This window comes from Eptesicus fuscus, chromosome 16 (genome assembly GCF_027574615.1).
Source record: "Eptesicus fuscus isolate TK198812 chromosome 16, DD_ASM_mEF_20220401, whole genome shotgun sequence".
Taxonomy (NCBI): Eukaryota; Metazoa; Chordata; class Mammalia; order Chiroptera; family Vespertilionidae; genus Eptesicus; species Eptesicus fuscus.
The window spans coordinates 45816961-45838735 of NC_072488.1; the positions used below are offsets into that span (position 1 = coordinate 45816961).

The 21775-nt window shown below is 41.4% G+C and overlaps 1 protein-coding gene across 1 annotated transcript; it reads left to right on the forward strand.

The window, feature by feature from the left end:
• Nucleotides 1-10968: 10968 nt before the first annotated feature.
• POLE4 (DNA polymerase epsilon 4, accessory subunit) lies at nt 10969-21432 on the forward strand. Its single transcript, XM_028154319.2, has 4 exons — nt 10969-11237; nt 11990-12074; nt 12737-12778; nt 21127-21432. The coding sequence occupies exons 1-4, from the start codon at nt 11028-11030 to the stop codon at nt 21138-21140; spliced, it is 351 nt and encodes a 116-aa protein (XP_028010120.1). The 5' UTR covers nt 10969-11027; the 3' UTR covers nt 21141-21432.
• The last annotated feature ends 343 nt before the right edge of the window (nt 21433-21775 follow it).

A 21775-nucleotide genomic window follows, 5' to 3' on the forward strand; every position in this document is an offset into this window, starting at 1 on the left:
GCTGAAGTCATCACCCCCAATCAATCTGACTGCATTTGGAGATGGGGGCCTTTACGGAAGTAATTAAGGCAGTGGTTCTCAACCTTTCTAATGCCGCGACCCTTTAATACAGTTCCTCATGTTGTGGTGACCCCCAACCATAACATTATTTTCGTTGCTACTTCATAACTGTAATTTTGCTACTGTTAATGAATCGTAATGTAAATATCTGTGTTTTCCGATGGTCTTAGGCGATGCTGCTAGCGGTTCTCAACCTGTGGTGACCCACAGGTTGAGAACCGCTGCTGTAGAGCCTAAGGCCATCGGAAAACACAGATATTTACATTACGATTCATTAACAGTAGCAAAATTACAGTTATGAAGTAGCAACGAAAATGATTTTATGGTTGGGGGTCACCACAACATGAGGAACTGTATTAAAGGGTCGCGGCATTAGAAAGGTTGAGAACCACTGAATTAAGGTTAAATGAGTTTATAAGAGTGGAGCCCTGATCCCACAGGACTAGTGACCTTTTAAGACAAGACACTAAAGATCTCACTCTCTCTCTGCATGTGCACTAGGAAGAGGTCATATGAGCACACAGTGAGAAGGTGGCCATCTACAAGCCAGGAAGAGAGCTCTCACCAGGAACTGAATCTTGGAACTCTCAGCCTCTAGAACTGTGAGAAATACATTTCTGTTGGTTAAGCCACCCAATTTTATAGTATTTTGTTAGAGCAGCTCAAGCAGATTAACATAGTTAATTCAAATCATGTGTTCCCTCTTAGAAGCCATGCATCTCCATTTCCTCAGTATCACCAGTGCCTGGCATGGTGCCTCTCACATGGCTGGCAGACACTCAGTAAATATTTGTTGAATGAATGAATAACTAGTAAGTGAATAAGATGGTAGGTATTATTATTTTCATGTTATAGTGGAGAAAATGGACACCTATAAAGAGATACTTAAATACAACCCAGAGACACAAATAGCCTTTCATTAACCAAAGTTAATTGAAAGTGGACCAGGATGAAATAACATGTTCAAGCACCAATTATATTAGGAATTGCTTTAGATGGCTAGTGAAAAGGGTCACATTTGCTCTGACTTCACTCTGGTGTCCTCTCTAATCAGCATCAGAGATTTTTCAATTTACATCTGTTTCTTTTCCTATAAATCAATGCTCTCAGAGTCAAGAGACAGATCCAAAGCTTGGAGGAATTTCATTGCCAAAGGCAATGTGGTGATTTCAGAAGATGAGTATTTGGCTGTCTTCCAAGAGACCTCACAGGGTGGCGCTGTCTCTGCCAAGGGTCTGGTCTCCACCGTGCAGGTTTAGAAACTGGCTCAGTCTACTAAGTGTAGATCCATCTCTTAGCTGTAAGTCTAATTAATTAAGCTTACAGAGCTGATGCATGAAACCAGAATGCCTATTTATTGATTCACAGGAGGACTGGAACTGCTTCTGTGTCTGGAATGCTTGTCTCCACATGGCTTGCACATTTTTTCACTGAAGACAGACCTCCAAGGAAGGCAAATTATCAGAAGATTGCTTAGTGAGCATGGAATCCAAATGAGGGAAGTGAGTTAGAGGATTCAAATGTTTAATGGCTTAAGCTGGGAAATCTTGACACCACCATTTTTACTATAGAAATGGCCATGCCAATAGAATATTCATAGTCATTGACTGAGGGGCCATCTCCAGTGGACACTTCTTAAATGTTCTTGGCTGATGCTCACCATCATGATGTTCCTTTTCCTATGCTTTCATGGCCAACTAACCCTGCTTTGACTAGCTTTGTGTGGTTGTAGAGCTTAATTCTCAGAGGATAACCTATTTTCTCTCCCCCCCACCCCACCATTTTTATTGATTTCAGAGAGGAAAGGAGAGTGAGAGAGAGATAGAAACATCAATGATGAGAGAGAATCATTGATTGGCTACCTCTTGCATGCCCCCTACTGAGGATTGAGCCCGAAACCCAGGCATGTGTCCTGACCTGTAATTGAACAGTGACCTCCTGGTTCATAGGTCGATGCTCAACCACTGAGCCACTCTGGCAGGGCCTATTTTCTCAATTTAGACATACTTGAGGAAGGCCTCACCAAATTCCTCAATAGCCAAAAAGGTCTCTACTATTCTTGTGGTTCTATCTTTATTTAAAAACATTTGAGGACACTTGTCAGAGATCCTTTGTCTCATCTTGGTACTATGTCAAATTACTAACTTTCTCCATTTTTAGATAAGCTCTATCTTAATTGCCACTTATTGATTTTTAAAACTGGCCCACTGATTAATTCTTCCCAAGGCACAAGATTACATAAGGTTAGTGCAAATGGCAATAATGAGACAGGGTATGTTTCTTTCCATGATGGTGAAACCCTGTTCAAGTCACCTTTAAGTATATAGGTTCACCCAAATTGTCTTGGTTGAACATCTGGCTGTTTTTTTCCAGCAAAAGATTAATTTGCTGCTTGATGGTTTTAAGTGGCTTCACAGCAGAGGTCCTCTCCACCCGCACACCCTTTTGGTGATACTCCTGCTCTGAACATTTTTCTATCCAAATCTTACCAATTGTCCAGGTTCTGGTTCTCCATCCTGAAACTCTCTGACCTCCTTGTTCAACTACCATCTCACCCTTCTCTGGATCTTTACAGTCTTCATAGTTTGCCCTGTAGAATCCACTACCTTAAGTTGTTCTCCGTGTGCTCCTATTTTGGGCAGATGGCAAAACCTGCAGTGTCAGGATAATTTTTCCTTTCTTGCATTTCCTATGCCATCTGGCTTGGCTGGAGTGAACAGCCAGTGTCCCCTCAATGCATCAACTTGACCCTACAGAGGTCCCGGGAGACGCTGAAATAGGAGTTGCTGAAGACTGTGGAGCTACTCTGAGAACATTTGTTTGAAGGAAGAGTTTTCACCCATGTTTTTGAAGGCTCGAAAAAGGAATCTGCTCCCCCAGAAATTCATACTTTTCTCTAGAGTATGTAGGACCACCTGTGTTTTGTTAAAATAGGTAGACATGGAAGCTTTTGAAGTATTCTCCAAAAGCTCGCAGATGACATGAAGACCGCAGAATGTCAGAACTGAGAGAAACTAGGACAATCCAGTCCTCCTCATATTTATTCCATAAACAGTGATTTCCTGTTGTGTGCCAGGCACCATGCTAGGGCTCAGAGATACAGAGGTGAATGATGAGGTCTTTGCTTTTTAGGAGTGTGTGGTTTCCTGCAGATATCACAAAGAGGTGGCTCAAGGACTCCATGGGGCCATTTCAAAATGAGAAGTTTTGGAAAATTGGAAGATCCAGTAATCTGAATTTGCATCCCTATGGCTGCTTCATCATTTATATCAGGGGTTGACAAACTTTTTCAGTAGATAGTAACTATTTTAAGCTTTTGGCCTATGTGGTCTCTGCCACAAGTACTCAGCCCTGTCTTTGTAACATGAAAGCAGCCATGGAAAATACATAAACAGATGGGTGTTAGTTGGGTTTTAATAACATTTTATTTACAAAAAAGAAAATATGGCCGTTTCAATTTGGCCCATGGACCATAGTTTTCCATCCTCTGGTTTGTACCATCAGCTTGACCGGGGAAGGGATATGAGTTCACTATCTCCAGTGTTGTGAAAGCAAACTTTACAGATGTAGGTGGCAAGGTTAGCACAGTTGTGGACAGGTGCTGTAGGAGCTCAGGGTTGGGTGAAGGTTCTAAATCCACTGGGAGGGAGAGAAAAGAGCATCCAGAAGACTCTCAAGTGTCTGGTTAGGAGACCATGTGGATGAGTCCCAGTCTCAATAGAGGAAAAGTTACCAGGTTGAGTTTGAGGTAAACATCTATGTGGGCAAAAGAGTGTTTATTGTACTATTCTTTTACCTTTACTGTATGTTTGAAATTTTTGTGGTAAAAAAATAGAAAAAACAATGTAATATGGGATTTGCAAATATAAATTATAAAATTGAATAAAAATGTACTAAAAATTAAAACTTCAGAACCTAGGAGATAATTGTCTGTTGAAAAGTTGAGTAATTCCTTAACCCTCTTAGGTTTCTGCTTTTAGACTTCAAATGGGCGGAGGGTGGGGGAGAGTTGACTTACAGAATAATTGAGTTCTAAATTAATTAATAAAAAACCAAACAACCAATAAGCATTTATTAAGCAATTACTTTGAAGCCATTTGTTAGGTGCTGTGGAGAGTACAAAAGGAGTAGGACTTGAACTCTGCCTCAAGGAACTTAGTGTTTTGGGGAAGACCCAAATGGCTATTCACAAAACAATCAAGGAACAACCTAGGATGTTGTAGTCCTCTAGGATTTCCAAAAAAGAGAAAGAGAATTGAGAGTCACTTGGCTAGAAGCCCAGAGATAAGAGAAACTCATTCCATTTATAATCATTAGTATTTAAGTGTTTATCCTTAATTATATTTGTTTAATTTCTCTTATCAGAGTCTGACTCTCTTAAAAAAATAAGACAGTGGGGGAGGTCAACCAGGGATATAAGTTGGGAAGGAAGTCAGAAAGGGCAAAGGTTTACTCAGGAGACACAGGTGAAGTGGTGGTTGGGTATTGTGCAGGAGCCCTGGCTGAAACATTAGAAGTGGCTGTGGGGAAGTTGCTCTAGGATCTGGGGCAGGGTCAAGATAAGAGGTGAATTTAGCACAGCCACCAAGGCTCAGTGGTTGTACATTGACCTATGAACCAGGAGGTCATTGTTTTATTGCTGGTCAGGGCACATGCCCAGGGTGCAGGCTCAATCCCTAGTGTGGGGAGTCTAGGAGGCAGCCGATCAATGATTCTCTCTCATCATTGATGTTTCTCTCTCTCTCTCCCACTCCCTTCCTCTCTGAAATCAATAAAAACATATTGAAAAAAAAAAAAAGATACTTTATTCCCAGTGCCCTAAAGCCAAAGTTGTTTGCTCAGACTCCTCCCTGCAAAGGTAATTATCTTCTCATTCATGCCTGGCCAGGTATGGCCCTGTTTGCTCCTGGAGTGATGATTGCAATTATCAACATCCTGCAGGACCTGACCTGGTCTGGAAGAAGAGGTGTTTTATCTTAATGGTCTTTGATCTAGGTGAGTGTATTTATTCCCCAGGCCTGTTTTCCAGTACACAATGCGAATTCATGCCACTCTTTGTAAACCATTTCTTCTTTCTTTGCAGTTTTACTATGATGGGAACATTTTCCTTTCTTTTTTAATTTTGTTATAATTTTTGAAATAACAAGAGCAACATATATTCATTGTAACCAAAAGATAATGCTAAGATCTGTGGAGAAAAACTATTTCAAAGTTAGGTGGAAAAGATTGGGAACCACTGTTTAAAAAATGTTTTTAAAAATATTTTTTATTGACTTCAGAGAGACAGGGAGAGGGAGAAAGAGATAGAAACATCAATAATGAGAGAGAATCATTGATTGGCTGCCTCCTGCATGCCCCCTACTGGGGATCAGTCTGCAACCTGGGCATGTGCCCTGACTGGGAATCAAGCCATGACCTCCTGGTTCATAGGTCGATGCTCAACCACTGAGCCATGCCAGCTGGGCTAAACAATTTCTTTAAATAATGAATCAAGAGTAGACTTAATCCTATCATTTTAGGACTTAAAAACTTTTCCTTTGGTTTCTCCCTTTCCTTTTTCCGAATATACTTTTTCTTCCTGATGATTTGACATTTAAGTGATTGAGCAATCCTGCATCCCAAGGTTTCTATGGCCAAGCCATGATACTTTATCCCCGCCCCCTTTTTTAATCCTTACCCAAGGATATGTTTTTGATTGATTTGAGAGAGAGAGAGAGAGAGAGAGAGAGAGAGAGAGAGAGAGAGAGAGAGAGAAACATTGATCAGGTGCCCTTATTGGGGATTGAACCCACAACCTTTTGGTATACAGGACAATGCCCCAACCAACTGAGCCACACGACCAGGGCTATTTTTCCATTTTAAACAGTCCATGGGTTATTTATTTTTTGCTTTAGCATGCCCTCTGTTATCCCTTTGATTTATTTAACATTTGACCCTACAAATATGTATATGTCTATATATATGGATGTATACCTATATGTACACATATATACACACAAATATATATACATACTAGAGGCCTGATGCACGAAATTCATGCAAGGGGCTTGGCCCTCGCAGCCCTGGCTTCGTCCAGAAGGTCGTCGGACGTCCGGAAGGTCATCTGGCTGTCTGGTCTAATTAGCATATTACGCTTTTATTATTATAGATGTGTACATATGTTTAAGTAACCAGATTAGGTCCAAATGGAGTTGTTCATGCTAAGCCCTATGTCAGCAAATCAAAACTTAACTAAGTTTCTATGCTCAGCTCTTCCAGAAAAGGAAGGCCTAGATCAATCAGTCACTGCTTGCCTGCTCAGCACAAGTTACCTAACCTGGTTCCAAGGCCTCCCTTTGCTCCATATAAGTAGCCCTCTTTTAACCGATCAGTAAATGTTCAGTTTCACTTTCTTGTTTCTGTTCCCTTTGCTCTATGAAAATCGCTTGCCTTGTACAGCTCTTCAGAGCTGCTTTCTATCTGCTAGATTGGATGCTGCCTGATTCATGAATCACTTAATAGAGCTGATAAAATCTTTAAAATGTACTCAGTTGAATTTCGTTATTTAACACTTTATAAATAGGACAACAGGCCCCAAAAGGAGTCACTTATGCTAAGTCACACATCACCAAACTGAAACAGTTTCATCTCTGACAGAAATGGAATTTCAAATTAGTCAATCAGGATCGCCTGATCAGCACTAGTTAGGTAATCTGTCTGGTAGACTCCTTCCATCCCCTAAAGGAAAGTAATCATGCAATAATCAACCTGCTTTTCTTTGCCTGCGTTCTTCTGCCTATAAAAGTCTTTCATTTTGCACAGCTCCTCAGAGCTCCTTTCTATCTACTAGGTTGGATGCTGCCCAATTCACAAATTGTTAAATACAGCCAATCAGATCTCTAAAACTTACTCAGTTGACTTTTATATTTTAACAACACATACAATTAATTTAAAAAATAATTTAGAAATGAAGGGTTATTGGTTTCCTTTGAGTACACATCTCCTGGATAGAACTCTTACCCCAGGAGGGTAGATAATAAGTTGTCTTGAACCATTCATTCATTACATAAAATGTTCACATGTTGTTTCTTTTTTTGCATTTTCTTCCTGAAGCCTTTTAAAGATAATTTTAGCCTTTCAGCCAATATAGATTGATATGCAAACTTGATTTGTGTGTGGCTTTTTTGACCTTCATCTTTCTATTTCCTCTGTTCTTTTGCCACTGAAATTGAAAGACAGTAAAAGATAATTCCCGCTTTAACACGATTTAGTGCCTTTCAATGCTCATAGGAAGTCCTGTGTGGCCTATGTAAACCTCTTTCTGTTAGTCATAGTAAAACTAGGGAAAGGAGTATGGGGCTAGGCCAAGTGATAAAATATTCATGTGACGAGGAAACATAAACATTGTGGGGGAAAGGAGGAGGGGAAGAGAGGGAAATGGAAGAAAGGTAGGGAAAATATAAATAAATAAATAAATAAATAAATAAATAAATAAGAGAAAACTGGGAAGAAGGGGGAAGTTAAAGGGAGAGAGCCCTTTAAAAGCCAATTTGACTTAGAACCTTCAGGCGGTCTTAATGAATCCTGCCCACACAGTCATCAACTGGTACTGTTAACTCAGAATTTATGCCGCCTCTATGGTAAATGGGAACATGGGCCCCTTCCCTTGCTCCAACTCCCCATCCCCCCCTCTGGGAAGTAAAGTGAAGGCCATCTGTACTGTAAGCGGACTGTGAGACCTTGGGACCCTGACCAGCAACTCGGTCGAAGAAAGGCCAAAGAGAAACTGCTTCTAGATGTGAGCCTGGATTGTAAACAACTAGTGTTTGCATCCGTCTACCTCTCCCTGCATGCCCTGTTTTTCTCTGTTTTCTGTACTCTATAAAACCTTGTGTGGGTGGCAGCAAAACAGTAGCATTGGCCAGCCGGCCCTGGTGTGGCCTGTCCACAGGCCAGATGGGACTTAGCGGGATGACTTCACCAGTGGCAGCTGGTACGGTGGTAAATTTCACTGGTTGGCTGCCACCAGTGCACACGTAAGTCCTAATAAACCCATGTCTTTCACAGCCAGTCCTCCAGGTTATTACCTTGGAACACACAAATTATACACTGAGGTTTTCTGGGACCTCAGCACTTTGCGTAACACTGCCATTAGTACTTATCTACTTTGAAATACTCTCCATGAAGTGTTCTACTGCAAGGTGACACAAGAACCTGACCATGCTTTTACACAGTGTGGAGCTTTCTAGGTACGTGAGTATCCACAAGTGAAATCTGAAGGTGGACTCAGGACTGAGGTCCTAAAGGAGGCTGAAGTGAAATTTTCAGTGACTCCGGCCCCTGCTTCTGAAGATTGTAATCTTGGCCAAACCTCTTGCGCTGCTGCAGTGGAGCCTCTCTGCCAATCCAGTCAGTAGCCTTTGCCTCGTTTGGAATGGAGAGTGATATCCGATGTTATCCAATTCAACCTCATCTTGGCTGCTCCACATTACCCTGTGGGTGACGTCAACAAAGCATAATAAAATCAGGAGGCTTTGGCTAGAAATAAATGATAAAGATTTATTCAAGGGCCTTAGGGTTTGCAAACTGTAAACACAATTAGGCATTATCCTGAGTATCCAGAGTGTTCTGAAGCAAAAAGAAAAGCTAAGAGTAAAAGTACATTCTTGAGAAGAATCCATCCTGCACTCTTAGCCTCTGGATGGTCCAGATGGTAATATTCTAGAAGATGACTGGTGGTCTGGGTAACGGATGTCAGACAGTTTGGATAATGGATATTAGGAAGCCTGGATAAATGAATATTCTTTCCTTAGTCCTTCAAGGGGGTAATCAGGTTACCTGGAGGTTTGATGTATATCTGGGCATTGATACAGAACTGCAAAGTTCAAAAGTTTAAGTTCCCAGGTTAGTTAAAACAAGAATATAATTGTTTCCTCACATGTGAACCTATTTGATTTTAGGAATTTAACAACTTGACTATAGTGACTCCACTTTATTTCTTCATTCTATCCCTCAGTGAATTAACCATCTGTCTCAATGTTCTCAACTGTAAAACAAGATTAAAATATTACCTACTTCAAAAAGGGTGTTATTAAAATAATGTAAGTCAATAAGACACACATACATGTAAAACACTTTGAACCGTGCACATAGTAAGTGCTTAAAAAATGAGAGCTATTAAAACAGAATTGCCTTAGGAGAAACCTGTAACTGCAAATACCAACTCTTCTTCTATGCCAGCACATTTCAAAGTGTGATGTGGGGACCACTGGGGTATGTTCTGAGGACCGTTTTTAGGGGTCCATGAAGTAAAAACTATTTTCTTTTTTTTATATTTACTGGAGGATTTTAGAGAGGAAGGGAGAAAGAGAGGGAGAAACATCAATGTCAAAGAGAAACATTGGTTGCCTCCTGATCCTGCAACCTAAGTATGTGCCCTGACCAAGAATCAAACCCACAACCTTTTGGTGTACAGGACGATGCTCCAACCAACTGAGCCACCTGGCCAGGGACAAAACTATTTTCTTAATGTAACCAATCCAGGTAAGTGGGTTCGTTGTGCGTTGCACAACTGAAAAGGCAGTGGTCCTTTGCAGAGAGGATTCATTTTGAGGCAACTATACAAGGAGACCAGAGGCAAAGCTCAAATCAGTCTCCCCACCAGCAAGCTATTTATGGTGGAGAGGAAGGGGTGGGTTGCAGGAGATGATTGGGGGGAGTCTTTCAGAGTCTTTGGTTTTCCTATGCAGGGCAGCCAGGCTTCATGTCTCTTCCTATTGCATGTGTAGAAAATGGCTAGTTAGCATGATCGGAGGGTGGAGTATGAAGCCGTTTTACATTAAAAGTTCATCTGCTGGGCAAGGATAGTCGATCTGCACAAACTCTAGCTGTGGAGACTAGTCCGATATGGTTTGGCCTGGCTGTTGCTAGGGCTTTGGGAGGAAGCTTGTTGGTGTCTCTAGAAAGACACTAAAAGGAACAGTTAATGTTCAGTTTCATTAATAATATGAAGAGGTTATTTGCTGTTTTCATTCTCATTCTCTCAAGAAGATGGAGTGTTTTCCAAATCCATATGAAAAGTGATGTTAACATACAGAAGCAGCAGAAGAATCTAGTTGTCTATGAAACCTTAAAGAAACTTTTCTTATTTTTTAAAAAGAAGTTACTTATCATAAAAATGTTATTTACGTTAACATGTATTAGTTATTTTAAATGAATATTTTAACTTTGTTTTAATTTCTAATACAATAAATATCAATATAACTTATTGCTCTTTGGGGTCCTCAATACATTTTAAGAGTAAAAAGGGATCCTGTGAACAAAGTTTGAGAAGCAATGCTGTGATGCAAGTCGTGACCGAATAAATGTGGATGCCTTGTGATCGCCACGTCATGTTTTCCAGCCTGTATACTTTTTTCTTGTGGTTTCTGTCCAGACTGAACTTCTTCCATTTCTGCCTGCCCAAGTCCTACCCCTACCGCAAGAGCATCTAATTCTCTCTGAAGCTGGTCCAAATTTCGCTCCCTCGTCTCTTCCCGGCGGGCTGGGCCTTCTGGGGAGTCCGGGCCTCCCTCGGGGGCACTTGCCCTTTGCAGCCTTGGGTATCAACCTGCGTAGAACTGATCAAGACTCTAGCGGGCCGGGTCTGGGTTTCTCCTGATCTGAGCGCTTGTCCCGGCACCAGCACCTCCCAGCCACAATATTCACCAACCAAGGGGCGGTGCCCGGGCTCAAGTAGGCCGGACGGCACCGGAGGGTCACCCCGAACCGAAAAGGAGGTCACTACCGTCCAGTGGCAGCGAGAAGCAGCAGGACCTACATTAAACCACCACCCCACACCGCGCCGAATTCCAAGTCGGAGCGCGGGGCTGCGCGAGGGGCGGGGCCCCGCGCCCACAGAGGGCGTGGCCTCCAGCGCGCACGGGAAAGGGACTGGCGCTGCCTGCGCGCGCACAGGCGGGGGCCGCGCGCTGCACGCTACGGGCCGGATGGCGGCGGCCGCTGCAGGAAGCGGGCCGCCCCGCGAAGAGGAGGGGTCCAGTGGGGAGGCAGCGGCCCCGCAGCCGCAAGCTCCGACGAGTGTGTCCGGGGCCCGTCTCTCGAGGCTGCCTCTGGCGCGAGTGAAGGCCTTGGTTAAGGCGGACCCTGATGTGACGCTCGCGGGACAGGAAGCCATCTTCATTCTGGCACGAGCCGCGGTGCGGCGGGAGCGCGAGGGGCCCTGGGACGCGGGTGGGGGCTTGGCTAGGGGCGTGGCTTAGCGGCGGCGTGGGGCGGGGCTTAGCGGCGGCGTGGGGCGGGGCTTAGCGGCGGCGTGGGCCGGCGTTGGGATGGAGGAGGTAGAGGAGCAGGAGGGTCTGGAGAGTCCGACGAGGTGTCCTGAAGAGGCGGAAGTGGGAGGTGCTGGGGCCGCTTTGGGAGGTGTGAGTGTAGAAAGGAAAGACTAAAAGGGTCGTGTACGGTAGTATTACTTTGTTACACCTGCTTAATCCTGACGGCTCGGACAACCACCTTTAATTTGCATCTCCAGTGTCTACCACAGACCTTGTAGGAGTCTCTAGTGAATGAATGGGGTGGATTTACAAATGAGGGAGGAGAGACGTGTCATGGGGGGAAGGGAAAGGGGGATACACCTTCATGAAGTCCAGGGCAACCTTTAGCTTCCCTGAGGACCTCCCCAAGCACCCGAGCCCCCTTTCACCCCTCCCCCTACTCACAAATAGAAGCTCTCAAAAATTGTGCCAGTACCCACGAATACAGCAGATCCTCAGATAACTTCGTATCTGTTCCACATCCTTTCCATGTAATGTGGATGAGGTGCCATAGGAGCTGAACTGTTGTTCATATCACTTAGTCTAAGGTAGAATTGGTTTGGTTATATGGCGTTTCGCCTGAAGTCTCAGACTATTAAGTGAGGGCTTACTGTACACCTCTCCCGTTTGCTTCACAGGAGCTGTTTGTGGAGACTATTGCAAAAGATGCCTACTGCTGTGCTCAACAAGGAAAGAGGAAAACCCTCCAGAGGAGAGATTTGGGTAGAGTGTCCCTGTGGTATCTGCTGCAGAGGAGGCTGGGCGAAGCTTTCCCTCTTAGGGGTTACGAAGGCATCACTGTAAAATGAGAGGTGCCAAAGGGTCTCTGTCTATGATTTCTGTTGGGCTGCCATCGTGCCAGAAAGCCCTACGTTTAGAGTCTCTGTGCTTTGGGTGGCTGGTGTGATGCTGGGACAGAGAATGAAAGGAGTCTAGCTGTTGGCCAAAGCTGACTGGACCTCTTTATTTTTTCTGCCATGTTGTGCCAGGCTTGGTATTTCTTTTCCCCCTAGAAACTGGGGATTTGATTTCTGAGTTTTCTTTCTAGGTGGTAACCATCATACATGTGCACGCTTTCACATACCGTATTTTCACTTTCCCTGCTATATTGCTAAACTCTTCTCTGATGACCCTCAGAGCAAAGAGGTTCCCTTTACTGAACAGTATTTGCCCAGGCCTTTCTTACTCTTCTAGAGAGAGAGCTGATAGGTAAGATTTGGTGGTGGAGTAGAAATGGGTTTCAAGTTAGCAAAGGGACAAATTTTATAAATACCCGGGTTTGCATAAAGCCTCTTGTCTCCTTCAGTGTGTGGGTTATGCTTTTTGTGGGGGCTGATGTCCAAACGACCAGAGGTAGTCAGGTGTCCCTTTACCTTGTGTTTCAGATAATGCAATAGAAGCTGTGGATGAATTTGCTTTTCTGGAAGGTAAGTTCTCTACCAATGGGTAATTATTTCTACCTGTCTCTTCCATGCTAATGATCTGAGTTCAAAACCTTATATAAAATGGATGCATGGTTCTTCTTTGTTTGTGTAGGGATAATTCTTTCTCCCTACTTCCTATAGATAGGAACAACTAATTTGATAAATCTGGTGAGATTTAGAAATTTCAGTTTCCTTGGGAAACTAGAACTTCTACCTGAGGATTGCTAATCATAAAGAAATGGGAAATTTAGATCGAAGTGGAGGTAGGTGGATTCTGAAGTTTAATTCCCACTTTGATCTTGTCCTAGGTATAAATCTTTCCCCTCTTAATGCTAGAAACCAGAAACAATTGCCAACACTTAAAGGGTACTTCTTGTTCCTTTTTTTTCTTCAACAATCTGTGTTAAGGGGTTATTTTGCTGCCTTGAGAGATTCCATACTTACCTATATCTGTTTGTTCTTAGGAATTTTATTTATTTATTTTTATTTATTTATTTATTTAAAAATATATTTTATTGATTTTTTACAGAGAGGAAGAGAGAGGGATAGAGAGTTAGAAACATTGATGAGAGAGAAACATTGATCAGCTGCTTCTTGCACACCCCCTACTGGGGATGTGCCCGCAACCAAGGTACATGCCCTTGACCGGAATCGAACCTGGGACCCTTGAGTCCGCAGGGCGACGCTCTATCCACTGAGCCAAACCGGTTTCAGCTGTTCTTAGGAATTTTAGATGAACTCAGGTTTACTAACTAAATCTTGTAATTGAAATAGCAAATATTTGAAATATCTCATTTCAGCTACCTTCTTTCAGAACTATTTCTGACTTCACTATACAAAGGTATTCTCATTACCTCCTTCAAGCCTTATTACCATCCAAAATCTTTTCTTGATGTATTTATTTCATTATATTTACACCTTTCTTTTGCATTTTTATATCAATCTAGGCTCCTGGCCCTTTTGAGATGTTCTTTTAAATGTCTTCAAAGATAAATTTCCATGACCAGCTTCAAGTATCTTCTTAATTTATAGCATTTTCTTAAGCCTCTCTGTTCATGTACTCATTATTCTTAAAAATAACTTGTTAGCTACCTACGAAAGGCAGGCAACTTCTTGTGACTGACTTCCTATTAGTCTTCCAATCAAAAATATTGGGCCCCTACTTTACCTGCTCATTTTTAATTACCAGCTCTTCAGATTTGCATTTTAAAGATATAACACCAGTGCCCTGTGGATAATAAGTTAATTGGAGTGTGCCGGGAATGGAAGTGGAGAGATCTTAATGCAGTTTTCGTCCCACCCTCTTCCATGGCATAGTGCTTAGCTTGGACTTTTATGAGAAAGACGTGCTACCAACTGCGCTAATGAGGCACCTTAGCTTGGATTTTTAGTAAATGTCATTTATTGAGTGGTAGATGTGTTCATTTTCACTTCCAATAGAATAATCTCGTAATTGAATTCTCTGTTATATTACATTAATATATCAGAATTTTGACCATTTTAGCCTCTATCGATTTAGTCAATATTATATTATTTTGTACCTGTTAAAATAAATGTTATGTCCTTAGAAGTGTATGTTCTAAGTAGAAAATTACCTTTTTCTTTTTTTAATCAAGGCAGTATATATTTGTGCTTAAAAATCAAACAGTGCCCTAGCTGGTTTGGGTCAGTGGATAGAGCGTCGGCCCTCGGACTGAAGGGTCCTGGGTTCAATTCTGGTCAAAGGCATGTACTTCGGTTGCAGGTTCCCCGGCCCTGGTCGGGGTCCGTGCAGGAGGTAATCAATCGATGTGTCTCTCTCACATCAATGTTTCTCTCTGTCTCTCCCTCTCCCTTCCACTTTTTCTAAAAATCAATGGAAAAATATCCTCAGGTGAGGATTAACAACAACAAAAATCAGTTACCTAATAGCTATAGCGAAATGCAGCTGTTGCCTCTCACCCTTTTGCTTCTGTTTTTAGCTTTCAGGTGGTTACTCATATTTCTAAATAATATGCTTCCTCCTTGATTCATCAACTGCAGATGTTATTAATTCCTGCTATGATAAATGAAGATTTGGCTAACCCCATGGTCGGCAAACTTCGGCTCGTGAGCCACATGCGGCTCTTTGGCCCCTTGAGTGTGGCTCTTCCACAAAATACCACGGCCTGGGCGAGTCTATTTTGAAGAAGTGGCGTTAGAAGAAGTTTAAGTTTAAAAAATTTGGCTCTCAAAATAAATTTCAATCGTTGTACTGTTGGTATTTGGCTCTGTTGACTAATGAGTTTGCCGACCACTGGGCTAACCTATACTGCCCCATAAATCCCTTCCTCCTTTTTTTAAAAAAATATATTTTTACTGATTTCACAGAGGAAGGGAGAGGGAGAGAGAGAGTAACATCAATGATGAGAGAGAATCATTGATCAGCTATCTCCTGTTCGCCCTCCACTGGGAATTGAACCCGGGACCCTTAAGTCCACAGGCTGACACTATTCACTGAGCCAAACCAACGAGGGCCTTCCTTTTTTTTTTTTTTGGTAGTTGTATCATTATTTTTAGTTCCTTTGTTACCTTTACAGTTTATATAACACACCAAAGTGTCTATTTTTTGTTGTACCCAGCTTTCTCTTGTCTCCACACTGTGTAAAATATGACTGCTGCTGCACCTGTCTTTTCCTTTCCTGCTTTTAGCCCATTCTAGCTCTTGCTTTGTGTCATCTACACTTATTCTTGGACATTGTTGAGGCTGATGACATTTATATTGTCAGAATTAAGTCTTCCAGGCTTTATCTGTAGGTTGAGTGTAGAATTTGAAAACAGTACTGTGAATAGTCTTCCTGTGTACTCTTTCTGTTTCTTAATGCTTCAAATAGGTCCCTTCCCTGCAGGTCACTGTTATCTGGATATTTTATGCAAATAAATGTATATATGTATATTTTTGTAAGTTTTTCCTTATGAAATACAATATGAACAAATGTAAAGACAGTAGATAATAAAATAAACAACATTGTAACCACCAACCAGGCAAAGAGACTATTGTCAGCCCCCAGAAACTCCATATATATTTCTTCTTCATCATATTCCTTCTTGTGCCCTGTTCTGACATAACTGTTTCCTGACTTTTTGGTAATTACTTTCTTGATTTTCTTTATAATTTTACCACATAAGCATGTATCTGTAAATATGAGGATTGAATTTTGTATTTTTTTGAACTTTGTACAAATAGAACTAAACTGGACGTATTCATTCGTTAGCATCCATTTCATAGCTGTTTTCTTTAGGTTAATTCATTTATAAGATTCATCTTTGTGGTTACACATATATCTAGTTCTTTCATTTTCTTTGTTGTATGGCATGCCATTATGTGACAATACCACAGTGGAACCATTTTAATGTCGATATTTGGATAACCTTTTTTTGGTGTGTGCTATTATAAACAGTTTGCTATGAATATTTTTATATGTGTTTCTCTGGGTATGTATGTGTATGTATGTGTATGTATAAAATTCCTCGGACACAGGATATGTGTATCTCCCTTTTGTAGGTATTGCTGAACTTCCTGTATTACCTCATTCACATTTGTACTAGTAGTATATGATAATTCTCATTGCTCTTTATTCTTACCACCACTGGGTATTATCAGAGTTTTTAATTTTTGTCAATCTGGTAGGAATGTAATGAAATTGCCTTGTGGTTTTAATTTACCCTCATTACTAGTGACGTTGAGCATCTTTCCATATGCATATTCATTTTTTTGTGGGGGGTTGTTCTATTTTTCTTTTGGATATTTTGTCTTTTTTATTAAAAGACAGGAGCTCAACGCAGGAGCTGCCCCTGGTGGTCAGTGCACTCCCACAGGGGGAGCACTGCTCAGCCAGAAGCCCGGCTCACGGCTGGTGAGCACAGTGGCAATGGCAGGAGCCTCTCCCGCCTCTGCAGGCGGGGGGTCCCGGACTGCGAGAGCCCCTACTGAGAGATGTCTGACTGCCAGCTGGTGGACATCCCCTAAGGGGTCCCGGACTGCGAGAGCCCCTACTGCGAGATGTCTGACTGCCGGCTGGCGGACATCCCCTAAGGGGTCCCGGACTGTGAGAGGGCTCAGGCCGGGCTGAGGGAGGCCCCCCTCTCAGTGCACGAATCTTATACACCGGGCCTCTAGTCTTTCATAAAACTAGAATTGACTTTTTATCTATTGGTTTGAGGTAGGCATCCAGTTTTTTTCTTTTTGTTTTTCTCCCTTCTTGTTTGGCTATTTACTTGTCCATATCATTTTCTCTATAGTTCTTTCTCTGTTATAAATCAAAGCTGTTTCTGGGCTTTTTTTCTCTCTTATTGATCTGTGTGTCTATTTCCATATCAGTACCACACTGTCTCAATTATAGGAACTTTATCCAAGAGAGCAAATCTTCCCACCTTGTTCTTTGAGTGTTTTGGCTATTTTTGATTCTTTGCATTTTCATGTACATTTTACAATCTGCGTGTCAAATTTCACAAAAATGGATATTGATATGGATGGCATTGAGTTTATAGATTACTTTGGGGGAGAAATGATATCTTTACAATAATGAATCTTCCAGTCCATGAACCTGGTATATTTTTTCATTTATTTAGATCTTTAATTTTTTAAAATTAAGTTTTTTATTTTACCTGAAGAAATCTTGACCTATACTGTTAGATGTTTTCCCCTAAGTACTTAATATTTTTAATGCTATTGTTAGTGGTATCTTCCTAAAAATGTCATTTATAAAACATTGCTAGTATATAGAAATGTAATTGATTTCATATGTTAATTTTGCACCTAGTCTCTTGCTCAACTCTTATTAATTCTAATGATTTATCTGTTCATTCTTTTGGCTTTCCTTAATCACACAGTAATATCTTCCAATAATGATAATTTTGAGAAGTTTTTAAAAATCCTTATCTTTAAAATTTTTTCTTGCCATATGGCACTGGCTAGTATCTCAATTAGTGTTGAGTAGTAGTGACAGCAAGCATCTTTTTTTAAAATATGCTCTTACTGATTTTAAAGAGAGCAGAAGGGAGAGGGAGAGAGAGAAGCATTAATGTGATAAATATCAATCGGCTGCCTCATGCACACCCCTTACTGGGGATTGAGCCCACAAACCGGACATGTGCCCTGACTGGGAATTGAACTAGTAACCTTTTGGTGCATGGGACAACATTCAACTAACTGAGCCACATGGGCCAAGCATCTTGATGTCAAAGGGAAAGCTTTCAGTGTTTAGCACCTTTCCTCTCAATCTCAGCAATATGGGATCTTAGAATCCATTAATTCCATTTATAAGTCCCTCTTCTGCCACACATGTTATTGTTAGGGATTTTTGTTTTGTCTTTGTTGGTTCACATAAGGCATTATCATTGTTGTATTGCAATGATTCAGTCAATGATATGTAAATTTATCGATATACTTACTACTATCTTCTTTCCGTTCTATATTTCTGTTCTTCCATTTGTGATCATTTTCTTTCTTTCTGAAGTAAATCCTTTAGAATTTCCTTTAGATTGGGTCTTCTGGTAGCTGCCTTTTTGTTTTTTCTTTTAGCACATTGAAGCTATCATTCTACTTTTTTCGGTTTCCATTGAAGAATTACTTGTTATTCTATTTTTTTCTGAATGCTTTTGAGATGTTCTCTTTATCGTTGATATTTTTGTAGTTTCACTTTGATGTATCTAGGTGTAGATTTCTAATGTGGTATGCTTAGAGTTGTTAAATCTGTGAATCTGTCCTAGAGAATTCTTAGCCAATAACTGTTGAAATATTGTCTCAGGTTTGTTTTCTCTATCTCCTTTTTCTTTGGGATTCCCATTAAACCAGGGGTTCTCAAACTTTTTAAACAGGGGGCCAGTTCACTGTCCCTCAGAGAGAAGGAGGGGAGTCGGAGAGTGCGGCGCACATTTCACACACGCGCACTCCGGGCCCGGGATGAGTCGGCTGCTAAGCAGGACAGACAGCGGCGGCAAAAACACCCGGCGGGCCGGATAAATGTCCTCGGCGGGCCGCATGTGGCCCGCGGGCCGTAGTTTGAGGACCCCTGCATGATTAACAGATATTAAAATGCAACCATAATTTTGCCTCTGCATGATGTATTCTGTGTAATGTTTCTGACTTTGCAGTTTGCTCTCTCTTCAGTGAACTTATCTCCTTTAAACTTTTTTTTTTAGTTTCAGTTTTTATATGTTTCAGTTCTGCAAATTCTATTTGATTATTTAAAAAATGTATTTTGTCACTGTTGTTTGTATTTTCTGCAGGTATTTTGAAGCTTGCATTTTACTTCTTTAAACATAAGCACAATTGTTTTATAGTCTGTGTCCCATTAATACCCAAGCCTTTTGAAGTATTTCTTTTTTTTTGTCTACTGTTTCTGTTGGTACTGTCTCATGGTCTTTTTTCTCTATCTGCCTAGTTATATCAGTACATGGTTCATTGGATTTGAAGTATTATTTGTTGAATAATTTGAGGCCTATATAATGAGATCTTCCTCCAAAGATTTTCATGTGCTTCTGCAAGGCACCTAGGGGCATATATCAGTGCGGAATCTCCTTAATCCAAATTCAAGATTTGAGGATGCTTGGATCACTGGTGATATGAACCGTGACTGCAGGCCTGTGAGGGGGCTGATTTAATTCTGGTTTTGCCTTACTTGAGAGTTTAACCATTTGGGACTTCAGTGTTAAACAATATGTGTGTGTGGGGGTGGTCAGGTTATCAGACCTTCCCACTTGAGTCTGGGATTTGAATCTTGGTTCACTGAGCCTGCCAAAATCATAGCAGTCTCTCAGCTCTGTGTTTTGGATTGGCAAATGCCTTCAGGGGGAAGTTAGCTTTGAAGGCTGGGTTTGCTTTGTGTTCTTGCCTTTTCAGCATATTGATTTTCCTTTTCTTGAAGCTTCTTTAAAGCCTAGATTTTTTTTAAATTTTTAAAAATTTCTTTATTGATTAAGGTGTTACATATGTGTCCTTATTCCCCCATCCCCCCCCCCCCCCATTCCCGCCCTCATGACCTAATCCCCCTGTTGTCTGTGTCCATTGGTTAGGTAAAGCCTAGATTTTTTTTTTTTTAATTTTAATCAGGTTTATCAGTTGGTCTTAGCAGGAATTTGCATTCTCACTTTTTTTTTCCTAAAAAGTAAATTTTGGTCTCTCACTGTGTATTATTTCTTCACATTATTGGTGATTTTCATTCTATCGTAAAATGAGGGAATAAGAAGGACTTTGGAAACTGTGTGTGTGTGTGTGTGTGTGTCTGTGTCTGTCTTTTGCCTGGCAATTTTCTTGAGATGTTATGGTCGTATCCCCCAAAGGCCAGAATGCAGAGAGCATTACTGTGGGGAGCTGGCTAGTTTTCCAGATAATTCCTTTGGTCCTTTAAAAGCTCTGATACTTTCCTACCAAGTTAGGTTTTGTTTTCTGGTAGTGCTGCATTCAGGGAGGGTTGTGGGGAGACGGAGTCAGCTGTTTCTGCCTCCACCATTCCTGGGGTCTGAGTCTGCAGCCTCCCCATGGGTTTCCTAGGCCGATGGGCTCCTGCCTCTGCTGCAGCTCCTTCTGTGCTCATTCTAGGCTCATTTTCCCTCTACATTATTGATAAATATACTTAAGTCAGATTTCTGATACTCAACTTTTTGTTGAAATCTCTTAACTGTTGATAGATCCCACCCCCTCAATTCTTTGTTGTAGATTTATGTATTTTTTAATAAATATATTTTGATTGATTTCAGAGAGGAAGGGAGAGGGAGAGAGAGATAGAAACATCAGTGATGAGAGAGAATCATTGATTGGCTGCCTCATGCACGCTCCCTACTAGGGATTGAGCCCAAAACCCAGGCATGTGTCCTGACCAGGAATCAAACCATGACCTCCTGGTTCATAGGTTGATGCTCAACCACTGAGCCATGCTCGCCAGGTGATTTATGTCTTTTTTAAGCTTTTTTCCCCTTTTGAATGGAATCTTAGGTAGGAGAGGCTAGAACATAGAAATTGTGAGCTCAATATCCCATCTTGAACTGAAACTTTCTCAAAAAATTATAAACTCCTTGCTTTATCTCATGTATTTTGTATCTCCCCTTGTATGGTCTCCATAAGTGCTCGCTAACTAACACAATAACTTCTTAGGCCTTTCCCAACTCTATTCTAATTCTTCAGACAAGTATGCTTAATCCCCCACTGCCCACCCTCTGTACTGACTGTTTTTCCCCCCAGGATCTTTTGGATGGCTATTCTTCTAAACAAGTATTTTGGTTTTAGAGAACTGCCAGCACCAGAGCAGCTTCCACTTTAACCTTGCCCAGTTTGTTATGCTCACCCAGCTCTTGAGGCACCTTGCTTGATACATTGTTCTTTGTCTTTTTAGGTACTTTGGATTGATTACTGAGCTGGAACTTCTGTGAGCCTTCACCTGCATCCTTCAGCTAGCCCTCTGCAGGCCTCAGCTTTGAAGAACAGAGTTCTTGGAAAGTCGCACTATACATGTTCCTGATCTAACTTTACTTAAGCCAGAATAACCTGCTAGCTTTTTTCTACAAGGTCTTCCATGGCTGTGTCTTCCATTTCTGTCTGGATGCAGCTGCTGCTGTTTGAGGCAGAGACAAAGAAAATGATTTGTGTTGGTTGCTTAATGAATGCAGGGACCAGAATAAAAGTCTCTGATCAACTTTAAGCTAGTGTGTTTCATATTCTTGCCTTTGTTCTCCCACCTTGCCTGGAGAGCTGCCATGCCCAGTCACAGACCTTCTTGATCGGCCTGCCATCCGTTCTAAATCTCAATCTTTTCATTTGTTCTTACTTTTCCAGCATGTCACCAGAATCTGGTTCCAGAATTTGCTGGATACCACTTAAGGTCTTCATAAGTTCAAATAAATGTGTTGCTAGATTTAAAATGAATTCAAATTTTTAACAGCTTTGTTAAGATATAATTCACATACCATTTGAAAGTATGTATTTCAATACTTTTTAGTGTATTTACAGATATGTACAACTGTCACCACCATTCTAGAACATTT